Genomic DNA, 12,706 nt, shown 5'->3' with positions numbered 1-12,706 from the left:
GTAAGGATTTTTATGTTGATGCTTGTAATGAACACCTTATGTCTATTACCAAATTAAATGATGAGGTGGCAAGTCTTAATGCTCAACTTAAGACTTGCAAGATTAATTTTGATCAATTAAAATTTGCTAGGGATGGCTACACCATTGGTAGACACCCCTCTATTAAGGATGGACTTGGTTTTCGAAAGGAAACCTAGAACTTAACAAGCCAAAAGGCTCCCGTTCTCAACAATGAGAAAGGAAAGGCTCCGATGGCTAGTAGTTCTAAAAAATGTCATGCTTACATTTATGATAGGAAATTTGGTAGAAATGCTCATTATAATAGGGGTTATGATGCATTTAATTCACATGTTATGTTTGCTTCCAGCTCTACTTTTGTGCATGGTAGAAGTAAGCCTAGGAGAAATAATGTTGTGTCTCATGTGCCTAGGAGAACATGTAATAAACCTTCTACCATTTACCATGCTTGCAACACTTCATTTGCACTTGTATGTAAAAATGAAAAAGTAGTTGCTAGAAAGTTGGGATCCAAATGCAAGGGAGACAAGACTTGTATTTGGATTTCAAAGGCTATTGTAACTAACCTTGTAGGACCCAACAAGAGTTGGGTACCTAAAACCCAAGCGTAAATTGTTTTGCAGGTTTATGCATCCGGGGGCTCAAGCTGGATTATCGACAGCGGATGCACAAACCACATGACGGGGGAGAAGAAGATGTTCACCACCTACATCAAGAACAAGGATTCCCAGGATACGATTATCTTTGGAGATGGGAACCAAGGCAAGGTCAAAGGCTTGGGCAAGATAGCCATCACCAACGAGCACTCCATTTCAAACGTATTTCTAGTAGAGTCGCTTGGTTACAACCTCATGTCTGTAAGTCAATTGTGCCACATGGTCTAAAATTGTTTGTTTACAAATGTTGATGTTTCTGTCTTTAAAAGGAGTGATAGTTCATTAGCATTTAAGGGTGTATTAGACGACAGACTCTACTTAGTTGATTTTTTGAAAGAGAAGGCCGATCTATATGCATGCTTAATAGCTAAGACTAGCATGGGTTGGCTGTGGCATCGCCGTCTAGCACATGTTGGGATAAAGAATCTTCATAAACTTCTAAAGGGAGAACATGTGTTAGGACTGACCAATGTATGCTTCGAGAAAGACAACCCTTGTGCATCTTGTCAGGCAGGGAAACAGATGGGAAACACTCATCACAGCAAGAATATGATGACAACGTCAAGACCACTGGAGCTTCTCCATATGGACCTCTTCGGACCTGTCGCCTACCTTAGCATCGGGGGAAGTAAGTATGGTCTTGTAATTGTAGATGACTTTTCCCACTTCACTTGGGTGTTCTTTTTGCAGGATAAATCAGAAACCCAAGGGACCCTAAAGCGCTTTCTAAGGAGGGCTCAAAATGAATTTGAGCTCAAGGTGAAAAAGATAAGGAGCGACAACGGGTCCGAGTTCAAGAACTTACAAGTTGAGGAGTATCTTGAGGAGGAAGGCGTCAAGCATGAGTTCTCCGCTCCCTACACACCACAACAAAATGGTGTGGTAGAGAGGAAGAACAGGACACTTATCGATATGGCAAGGACGATGCTTGGAGAGTTCAAGACGCCCGAGCGGTTTTGGTCGGAATCTGTGAACACAACTTGCGATGCCATAAACCGGCTCTATCTACATCGTCTCCTCAAGAAGACCTCCTACGAACTCCTTACCGGTATCAAACCCAATGTATCTTACTTTCGTGTATTTGGGAGCAAATGCTACATTCCGGTGAAGAAAGGTAGACATTCCAAATTTGCTCCCAAAGCCGTAGAAGGGTTTTTACTAGCGTATGACTCAAATACAAAGGCGTATAGAGTCTTCAACAAATCATCGGGTTTGGTTGAAGTCTCTAGCGACGTTGTATTTGATGAGACTAATGGCTCTCCAAGAGAGCAAGTTGATCTTGATGATATAGATGAAGATGATGTTCCAACGGTCGCAATACGCACCATGGCGATTGGTGATGTGCAACCACAGGAACAACAAGAGCAAGATCAACCTTCTTCCTCAACAATGGTGCATCCCCTAACTCAAGATGATGAACACGTTCATCAAGAAGAGGCGTGTGATCAAGGGGGAGCACAAGAAGAACAAGTTATGGAGGAAGAAGCACCACTGGCCCCTCTAACTCAAGTCCGAGCGACAATTCAAAGGAATCACCCCGTCGATCAGATTCTGGGTGACATAAGCAAGGGAGTAACTACTCGCTCAAGATTAGCTAATTTTTGTGAGCATTACTCGTTTGTCTCTTCTATTGAGCCTTTCAAGGTAGAAGAGGCCTTGTAAGATCCGGACTAGGTGTTGGCCATGCAGGAAGAGCTCAACAACTTCAAGAGGAATGAAGTTTGGAGCCTGGTGCCACGTCCAAAGCAAAATGTTATGGGAACCAAGTGGGTGTTCCGCAACAAGCAAGATGAGCACGGGGTGGTGACAAGAAACAAGGCTCGACTTGTGGCAAAAGGTTATGCCCAAGTCGTAGGTTTGGATTTCGAGGAGACTTTTGCTCCTATGGCTAGGCTAGAGTCTATTAGAATATTATTAGCCTATGCCACTCACCACTCTTTCAGGTTGTTTCAAATGGATGTGAAGAGTGCTTTCCTCAACGGGCCAATAAAGGAGGAGGTGTACGTGGAACAACCCCCTGGCTTTGAGGATGACAGGTACCCCGACCATGTGTGTAAGCTCTCTAAGGCGCTCTATGGACTTAAGCAAGCCCCAAGAGCATGGTACGATTGCCTTAGAGATTTCTTAATTGCTAATTCTTTCAAGGTTGGGAAAGTCGATCCCACTCTTTTCACTAAGACTTGTGACGGTGATCTTTTTGTGTGCCAAATTTATGTCGATGGCATAATTTTTGGTTCTACTAATCAAAAGTCTTGTGAGGAGTTTAGCAAGGTGATGACTCAAAAGTTTGAGATGTCAATGATGGGCGAGTTGAACTACTTCCTTGGGTTCCAAGTGAAGCAACTCAAGGACAACACCTTCATCTCCCAAACAAAGTACACTCAAGATCTTCTCAAGCGGTTTGGGATGAAGGATGCCAAGCCCGCGAAGACACCTATGGGAACCGATTATGCTAGATGCAAGGTTGATAGGAAGAGTACATCAAGGATGTGCCAATTCCTAGGAAGGTCCCTGGTGTCTTGGAGTCCAAAGAAACAAACCTCCGTTGCCCTATCCACCGCTGAGGCCAAGTATGTTGCCGCAGGACAGTGTTGCGCGCAACTACTTTGGATGAGGCAAACCCTCCGGGACTTTGGCTACAATCTGAGCAAAGTCCCACTCCTATGTGATAATGAGAGTGCAATCCGCATGGCGGATAATCCTGTTGAACACAGCCGTACTAAGCACATAGACATCCGGCATCACTTTCTGAGAGACCACCAGCAAAAGGGAGATATCGAGGTTTTCCATATTAGCACCGAGAACCAGCTAGTCGATATCTTTACCAAGCCATTAGATGAGAAGACCTTTTGCAGGTTACGTAGTGAGCTAAATGTTTTAGATTCGCGTAACTTGGATTGATCTATAGCATACATGTGTTTTATGCCTTTGATCATGTTACTTATGCATTTATGAAATTTGTTGATTATTTATGGCGCTCAAGTTGTGCAAGGGATCCCCGGACCTCACAAGTCCATGTGTGAATGATACACATACTTAGGGGGAGAAGTGCTACACCTTGATCCTTTGAGACTAACCTTTGTGTTTGAGTGTATTTGATGTAGTCTCAAAGGTGAATTGAAAGGAAAGGTGAACTTAGACCATGCAAAGACTTCCACTGCACTCCGATATTAGTGTACTCACCTCCAAGTTCATTCTTATGATCTTATTGCCTTTTGCTCTTAATTGACGATTTTGGTGAGGCAATGGGGTTAAAGGGCCAAAAATGATCCCGTTTTGGTGCTTGATGCCAAAGGGGGAGAAATTAAGGCCAAAGCAAATGGATCAGCTACCACTTGAGAATTTTGAAAATAGTAGAGTTAGAATTTTTGATTTGTCAAAACACTCTTATTGCAAAATTTGGTCTCTTGTGGGGAGATTCTATGATTATGGGAAAAAGGGGGAGTTTTTGGATCGTGTTCAATTTCACTTTTGGAATATCTCTCTTTATGCCCAAACAAGTGAGTTTGACTTAGAGATAGGAAAATGAATTTGATTTGCAAAAACAAACCAAGTGGTGGCAAAGAATGATCCAAATATGTCAAATTAGAGTAAAAAACAATTTGGTCTTCAATTTGAATCGACGTTGCATGTTTTGCATTGCTTTTTGATGTGTTGGCATAAATCACCAAAAAGGGGGAGATTGAAAGGGAAATGTGCCATTGGGCCATTTCTATAATGTTTTGGTGATTAAGTGTCCAACACATAGTGAGTGAAATATTATGTGCCAAACAAGCAAAAGATGCAAATCATGTAACAAGGTACGTTTCTAGACTTAGTACATTGTTTTGAGTACTAACATATTCTGTCTAAGTGCTAGAAATAGAGAAAAGAAAAGAACCAAAAGACTTGGCTCGGTGCAGCCAAATCTCTGCTCAGTCTGGCACACCGGACTGTCCGGTGGTGCACCGGACAGTGTCCGGTGCGCCAGGCTAGACTCCCGTGAACAGACCGCTCTCGGGAGAATTTGGCGGCGTACGGCTATAATTCACCGAACTGTCCGGTGGTGCACCGGACTGTCCGGTGAGCCAACGGCCGCCAGCGCAACGGTCGGCCACGCAATCCGCAGGCGACGCGTGGCCCGTGCCAACGGTCGGCAGGGGGCACCGGACTGTCCAGTGCGCCAACTGCCATGACTCTCCAACGGTCGTCTGCGCCAGAATAGGAAGGAGATCATGCACCGGACATGAACAGTGGCTGTCCGGTGCGCCACCCGACAGAAGGCAAGGATAGCCTTCCTTGTTGGCCTCCAACGGCTCCTAGCTGCATTGGGGCAATAAAAGGGAGCCTAGGGGTACAAAGGTTGTCGTAATGTTGAGAGGGGGTAAGTCTGAGCTGCTTTAGCGTATGGCCGTCGGGATGGCCTTGTCTTGGTTGTTGCCTTTGATCAGGAGGAGGTTGATCGATTTCTATATCCCATGTTTTGACCAAGTAGAGAGTCGAGGCCAGGGTCGGGGCTCGGATGCATACCCGAGCCCATCCTATGGATGGGATGTTTGAGCCATAGTGGTTGAAATAGCGATCATCACGGTAAAAAGTGCATGGTAATCCATCTCGTGTGTCATACGAGATGTTGTAAAGCAGACCTGACACCAACATTGTGATTTTTGAAGCCATCCTGTTGTCAACGGTTTTTGCGGGAGGGTTGACAGTATTGGATGTTCTCCTGTTGATGTTGTTGGCCAAGGCCATGTTCGGGCGAGATGGAGACTTCTCCCGAGGCCGAGGTTGGGTCTGCGCATGGGTACACAGTCAAGCTGGGAGTCGTTGGAACAACAGTCAGAATGGTCTCCTGCGGAATTCGCGGGAGAGTTGGTGGCATTTAATGCGCTATTGCTAGGGCATTTGGCGTAGCGCTTTTCATTTCATCTTTGCTAGCGACCTTTCCACCGTGAGGGGTATTCGCAAGTTTTTAGGTCCCTCGGTTACGCTGGTGACCATTATCGTAGCCTTCGAGGCGTAGGTGTTCACAGTCACAACCAGCTTCCCCTGGCCGGTCCCTACATTAGCGTTGCCCGCCTCATAGTTCCACTTATAGAGAAGATAGGGGCAAAGTCGCCCCGCTCAATACTTTCCCCGAGGTTCGATCATGGAGGTCTCTAGTTATGTTGTCCTGAGGTCCCCTTCCGGTCGAGGGTGCCTCGGAGAAGCGTGAGCGATGTGGTGTCGCGTTTCACCTAAGACACTTCCAATGAAAGGTAAGAAAAACTCAAAGCACGTGGTTACAAAAGAGAAAAGTAACATAACTAGTTTCGCGATGGGAGTTCTCAAAGGGAAATGGACTTAATCATTTCCTATAATCGTTTTTTTGGTGGTTGACGTCCAACATAAACCACGTGGACTAACTAGTTTGTCTAGATATCATTTATCACAGGTGCATAAGGTTCAACACAAACCAAAAAAGATAATCAGTTAGTGACACAATCAAAATTAGAGCAAAGGACTTAGAGTGTGCTGAAAAATGGCGCACCGGACACTGTCCTGTGCACCAGGCCAGACAACAGCGAACCAGCCACTCTCGGGTTTCTGGTGGGCGTGTTCCACTATAATTTACTGGACTGTCCGGTGAGCCAGCGGAGCAACGGCTCTCTGCGCGCCAACGGTCGACTGCGTAGAGTCTATAGTGGTGAACAGTGCCACGCAGAAGTCAGAGGTCATCGGACTGTCTGGTGCAGCAAAAAGACAAACGACTCCAACGGTCAACTGCTCCAAACCCTAACGAAAGCGCTGACGTGGCGCGCACCGGACAGTGAACAATGACTGTCCGGTGCGCCACCGGACTGTCCGGTGTGTCCATCGCCAGCAGACCTCACCAACGGCTAGGAAGTGGTTGGAGGCTATAAATACCCCAACCACCTCATTCAAAGCAATCCAAGCATTCTGAGTTTCTCATTCATTGCAAGAGCAAAGTCCAACACTCCAAGACACAATCAAAGCAATCAATCAACTCAAAGTTCCAAAAATCAACGCTAGTGCTTAAGGGCTTGTGAGAGGATCATTTGTGTTATTTTGTTGTTCTTGTCGCTTGGATTGTATTCTCTTCTTCCCGTTCTTATTTCTAAGTATTTGTAAAGCTAAGCGAGAGATACCAAGTGTGTGATGGTCCTTGCGGAGTCTTAGTGACCCGTGTGATTAAGAGAAGACTCACTCGGTATAAGTGGCCGTTTGAGAGAGAGGGAAAGGATTGAAATAGACCCGGCCTTTGTGGCCTCCTCAATGGGGATTAGGTTATTTGGAACCGAACCTCGGTAAAACAAATCACCGTGTCTACTCGCTTTGACTCTCGCTTGATTTGTTTGCCCTCTTTCCTCTCTCTAACGTTTCACTGCTAGTATTTATTTTGAGTTTGCTCCGATACGTCATTTGCATCCTTTGAGCAACTCTTAGCAAGAGAAACAATCTTTCGAACTTGAATTTAATTCTTACGCTAACCCCGATCAAAGTGCGTGTTTAAGTTTATAAATTTCAGGTTTCGCCTATTCACCTCCCCTCTAGGCGACTTTCAAGTTCCCGCTTGCTACTCTGCCGAGTCTATTGTTCGTTCGTCTCGTCTCGCTTGGCTCCTGGTACGCTTCATGTCCTAAAAATCACCGACATGAAAGGAGAAGAAGGGAAGAGAAAGGAGGAAATAGGGAGAGAGGAAACCAGGGTTCGAACGGGGCTCTCCCCCTGCTCACCGTGTTCATCGTAAAGAGCGTTTTCAAAAACACACTTTATTCATAACCATTTGAGGGTTTTACAACAAAGGTGTGGATCCGTTCCGACCGGACATTTACTACAGGCTCTTTCGCAGTAGGCGCTACATCTGATGATCCCTTCGACCCTACCATGCATAGCACCCCACCCTACCGGAATTTCCGATGAGGGCGCGACAGTCGGGCGACCTTTGTCCTCCTCACCGTTGAGGGGTTATTTATCGTCGCTCCCATAGGGACTTAGATCTGAGTTTGAGTCCATGCAGAGTGCGTCAAAGATGAGGTCCCCGTCACCGCCGGCCATCCACACGAACTCCAGGTCGTCCGAGATGGGGAGGTGGCAGCGGGCCACGAGGGCGGCAATTACCGCTAGGGCGTGGCGCAGTCGAGGCGGGAAGGCGCTGAAGCCTCTAGCTAGAGCCGCCATGGTAGGATGAAGTTTCCGCGTCAAACGACACAGATAGCTCTATGTAATACGCAAAGCAAATCAACAAGTCAACATATGAAGGGTTTGGCCCATATGAATTGTGATATGTCATCTTATCTCATCAGCCTCAGAAAGCAGGGTCGATATGGGCCCCTCACGCCGCCCGTGCGGGGCGAGACCGAAGCCGAGGGCGCTAAGGTCTGTCGAGACAACGTCAAGGCTCTCAGGAAGAGTAGGTCGGGTGGATCGAGACTTCTGAAGCGGATGGACACTTCAGGAGTGCATTCGACGCTCGGGACGTCGCCAGCCCTCGCGGTCGTGCCGAGATTCCTCCATAGAGAGGGGTCGGGCTTCCTGAGCCCCGATCACTTCTTCTTCGCCGTTGAAGGGTAAGTCAAGGCTCCCGAAATGGATCGGCATTCTAGGAGGTCGATTAGCATCATGGCTTGCCATCTAGAGCTTGAAGAATTTCATCACAGAACACATAAGTCCCCTACCTAGCATGCCAACTATCGGTGTTTCCATCATCGCTCCGACACGTAAATTTATTTTTGCACGTTATGGGCTCCAGAGGTTGTGCACGGTGTGCATAAGATTTATACTAGTTCGGGCAGAACATCCCTACTTCTAGTTATCGGTAGCTTCTGCCACCGACACCATTGATAATCGAATCTCGTAGTAGGGGTTACAAGCGGGCGAGAGAGGGAGGAGAGACTCTATAGTCATTTTATCGGGGTGGAAGTTGAGCTTAGAAGCTATAGAGTAGAGTCTTAGCTAAGTCTTGGCTTATTGGCGGGGCTCCGACCTCCTGGTCCTCGTCAACGCTCCTCCTGTTCGTTGGTTAATCCTTGTGTGTGCGTGTCCAAGTGAACTCAACTCCGTCCAACTCGAGCCTCTCCCTTGCCTAGGGCCAACCTCTCCCTTTTATAGGCCGAGAGAGAGGTCGGCCAACAGTTGCTTCCTTATGAAGGAGCCGCAAAGCAAAGGTAAAACCAAGCGTTCTTACCTGGGGTAAAGCCACACGTACTCGTGGGCCCCAAGGCTGCCTGGTTGTCTTGCATTTACTGTGGTGGACAACGCAGGGCTACGTGAAAGGGAAATAGGGTCAAACCTTTTTCTAAATGATTTTGGTGGTTGAAATACCCAACACAAATAATTGAACTAACTAGTTTGCTCTAGACTATGAATTCTAAAGGTGCCAAAGGTTCAACACAAACCAATAAAAAGATCCAAGTTAGGGTTCAAAAGACAGGAGCAAAAGAAACGAAGAGAACCCTGGTCTGGCGCACCGGACTATCCGGTGCACCAGGGGCGATCAATTCAAACTCTTCACCTTCGGGTTTCTAGGGAGCCGCTCCGCTATAATTCACCGGACTGTCCGGTGTGCCAGTGGAGCAACGACTATCGAGCGCACAGGTCAACTCCAACGGTCACTGCCAAACGCTACAGTGTGCAACAGTGCGCGATAGAGTCAGAGCGCACCGGACACTGAATAGTAGTTGTCCGGTGCTGCACCGGACTGTCCGGTGAACCAAGAAGTCAGAGCTCCAATGGTCGAAATCGTCAGAACCCTAACGGTTGGGTGACGTGGCTGGCGCACCGGACTGTCCGGTGCGCCCATCGACACACAACCTCCCCAACGTTTAGTTTGGTGGTTAGGGCTATAAATACCCCCAACCACCACCACTTCAAGCATCTAAGTTTTTCAGACATCTCATTCAATATAAGAGCTAGTGCAATCAATACAAGACACAATTCAATAGAATCAAAGCCTCGCCAAGTCCCAAGTCCAATCCAAACAAATAGTGACTAGATAGAGTATGTTTTGCTCATGTTCTTTGAGCTCTTGTTCTTGGATCGCTTTCTTCTTCCTCATTCTTGTTCTCAAGACACTTGTAATCAAAGCAAGATACACTAAGTTTGTAGTGGTCCTTGCGGGGTCTAAGTGACTCGGTTGATCAAGGAGAAAGCTCACTCGGTCTAAGTGATCGTTTGAGAGAGGAAAAGGGTTGAAAGAGACTCGGTCTTTGTGACCACCTCAACGGGGAGTAGGTTCTCAAGAACTGAACCTCGGTAAAACAAATCACCGTGTCATCCGCTTCATTTGTCTTGATTTGTTTTTCACCCTCTCTCTCGGACTTCGATTTTATTCTAACGCTAACCCGGCTTGTAGTTATGCTTAATTTCTATAAATTTCAGTTTCCACCTATTCACCCCCTCTAGGGGACTTTCACTACGTGGGTCCCAGCGCCATCGTTCAAGCTATACCGACCCCTGGCTTCGTAGCCTGGAGCTCGGCGTGGCTCCACGCGTTGCGCCCTGTCAGTGGTCTGCGTACTCAGGCCTAGTTTGATAGGTCATGAGTGTGCCGCAAGGCGCGGGGCGCGTGAACCATAATTGCACCGCAGTCTGGGGAACTCATAGGTCATGAGTGCTATGCCTCCCGAGGGGCTCGTAGATCATGAGTGAGAAGCGGACCGGTGCCCCTCGCTGTGGCTCGATGCCAGGCGTGGTTAATACAACCAACTATTTATGATGGGTCGATCTGGGGCTAGACGCGGGATCCACTCGAGTGGTTTCCCTTCGACACACCCGCCCCTGTTAGGTTCTGTCATGCCGACCCTGAGCTCGGTGCCACCTTGTTCGACCGACGAAGGGTTCTTTTAAGGTTGACATATCCACCTCTTAGAGCTGATAAAGAGGCCCCAGCGACTAGGGGCTTTCTCTTAACGCGCTCTCTGACCGGCGGGTCCCAAAGACCGGTGATTATTTTCTTCACACAGCTACGGAGATAAAATGTGCCTACAAAAAGCCGGCGTTCAGTGACACCTTGACAAAAATGTGGATATGAGGAAGCAGAAAACATGTTTCAAGAAAATTGTTGTTGCTTTTGAGGTACGGTGATGAAGTACTGTTGTATGACACTATTATCTCTTGTGAAACTAAACATCACTATGTATGCCAAACATTATGGGAATTTAGGCATTGCATACATGTAAGTAGGTTAGAGTTTGTTCTTCGTATCGAGAGCATAACTACCAATTTTAAGATTTTTTGGCTCTAGGAATGTTGTTTCGTTGGATGTATCGTGTCTGTCGTACCTATAAACTTTATATGTTAGATGGCAGCGACCGACAATAGATCGTCTTTTGTAGCTCGCAATAAGGTTTCAACATTTGGTAGGTCTCCATTTGTTGTGTATATGTATTTTGTGGTAGGTATCCATCTACAAATATCGTGTATGTCATACTTATAAACCTTGCTTCTTTGATGTCAATGAACATAAAGTTAGTTGGTTTCAAAATGGTTGGAAACTATAGTATTTGCTGATCCTATCTATGTAATGTTTGCAGCCCGTTTAACTATATCTTATAGTTGATATATCCTTTGTGCCATATTTGATTTCTTGATCACAATATCATGATAAAAAATTGTTTAGGCTTCTAACTACTATAGCTCATATATATATTTATGTTACATAAAGAATAGATATTGTAAATACATATATTGTTAGCTATGCACAGGTAATTAATTATTATTCTAGTACGTAGGGCAGTGGCATTTGGCTGGAAGGTGGTGGTGGTGGGTTTTGGGCAGTGATGGGTCGTTTTTGGCTGGAAAAGAAAACGGAGGCAAACGCGTTCGTAACTTGGCTCAAAATAAAAACAAGACCGCACAAAGACACGCGTCTTCATCACGCAAACGTGTTTCTGAAAGCACGGTATGGTTTTTTTTCCTCCTTAGAAGAAGCAGGATAGATTTATTTGGTGTTAACCATGAGTACACCTACTTAAGTCGCTACGATTCACCATCTTTATGCAGCACGCATAAAAAAATATTGTGCTTAGTTGCAAGCCACCTTTGCCAAGTAAAAACATGAGGAATTCTTTGAAAAAATTTAGCTAGACAATATTTTTCTTTCTTTGCCGGTAGCAAACCATGCCTTATTAAAGTATTTGATTGTCTAAAATATTGATGTACCCGTATGTTGGCTTCTGTTAAAACTGTTATTGCATTGATTATTGTAGAACCAAATATCAAACCAAGGAGGAAACAAACAGTACGTCTGGTTCTCAATCGATGTTACGATCACTCGAAAGTTTAATAAAAATTATTAGCTGCCATCAATGATGGAGCAGTCCGCAGATCGAGGTACGCAGGCACCGGCGGCTGTTCAGCAGCAGTAGCAGCCCACCGGCCCGGCGGCCCGCCGCCACCCATCATGTCAGCGAGGAAGTCGATCTCGATCTCGTCCTTGTCATCCATCTTCAGCTGTGCGAGCGTCTGCCAGCCCTGCAACTGCCCGCCGTCGTATAGGAACTTGCCCACGCCGCGTGAGACGTCCGGCACGCTGTCGTAGTAGGCATCCATAACGACCTGCAGCTTGTGGGTACTCTGCAAAGTGCGCTCCATCGTACGCCCTTTCATGTCCACCACCACCACCTTCACCGTCACGTACACGGCCGGCTCCACGTCGCCGCCGTCGTCCGTCGCGCTCAGATCAACGAAAAAGTCGATCTTGTCCCGGTTCTTCATCCCGAGCTCCTCCGGCGTCTGCTTCCCTTTCAGCCGCTTGCCGTCGAACACGAAGCGCCCTGCGCGGCGTGTGCCGGCCGAGCCCACCATGTCGTAGTAGTGGTCCATCAGGCCCTGCAGCGTGTCTGTCACGCGCATAGTACGCGTGACGTCGCGCCGCTGGGCGTCCTGCACTGTTAGGGTCACAAACCTGACCGGCCTAGCGATAGGGACCGCGGGCGCCACGGCGGCGGCCAATCCGAGCTCTCCACCTGCGGCCAACCTGAAGCTGAAGGATCGCGCGACCGGCGGACCCTCCTTCCGGCCAGGGGACGCCATGCCTGAAGCCTGATCGT

General features: G+C 47.1%; 1 protein-coding gene across 1 annotated transcript; it reads right to left on the bottom strand.

The window, feature by feature from the left end:
• Positions 1–11,883: 11,883 nt before the first annotated feature.
• On the bottom strand, positions 11,884–12,706 carry LOC100278135 (uncharacterized). The gene has a single exon (NM_001177000.1). The coding sequence runs from the start codon at positions 12,687–12,689 to the stop codon at positions 11,937–11,939; it is 753 nt and encodes a 250-aa protein (NP_001170471.1). The 5' UTR covers positions 12,690–12,706; the 3' UTR covers positions 11,884–11,936.

The sequence above is a fragment of the Zea mays genome, chromosome 7 (genome assembly GCF_902167145.1).
Source record: "Zea mays cultivar B73 chromosome 7, Zm-B73-REFERENCE-NAM-5.0, whole genome shotgun sequence".
In the NCBI taxonomy this organism is placed as follows: domain Eukaryota; kingdom Viridiplantae; phylum Streptophyta; class Magnoliopsida; order Poales; family Poaceae; genus Zea; species Zea mays.
This window is presented reverse-complemented; position numbering and strand designations above follow the sequence as displayed.

Bases quoted from the DNA above. Each gene is read 5' to 3' on its own strand.
- LOC100278135 (NM_001177000.1), bottom strand. From the start codon at position 12,689: ATGGCGTCCCCTGGCCGGAAGGAGGGTCCGCCGGTCGCGCGATCCTTC.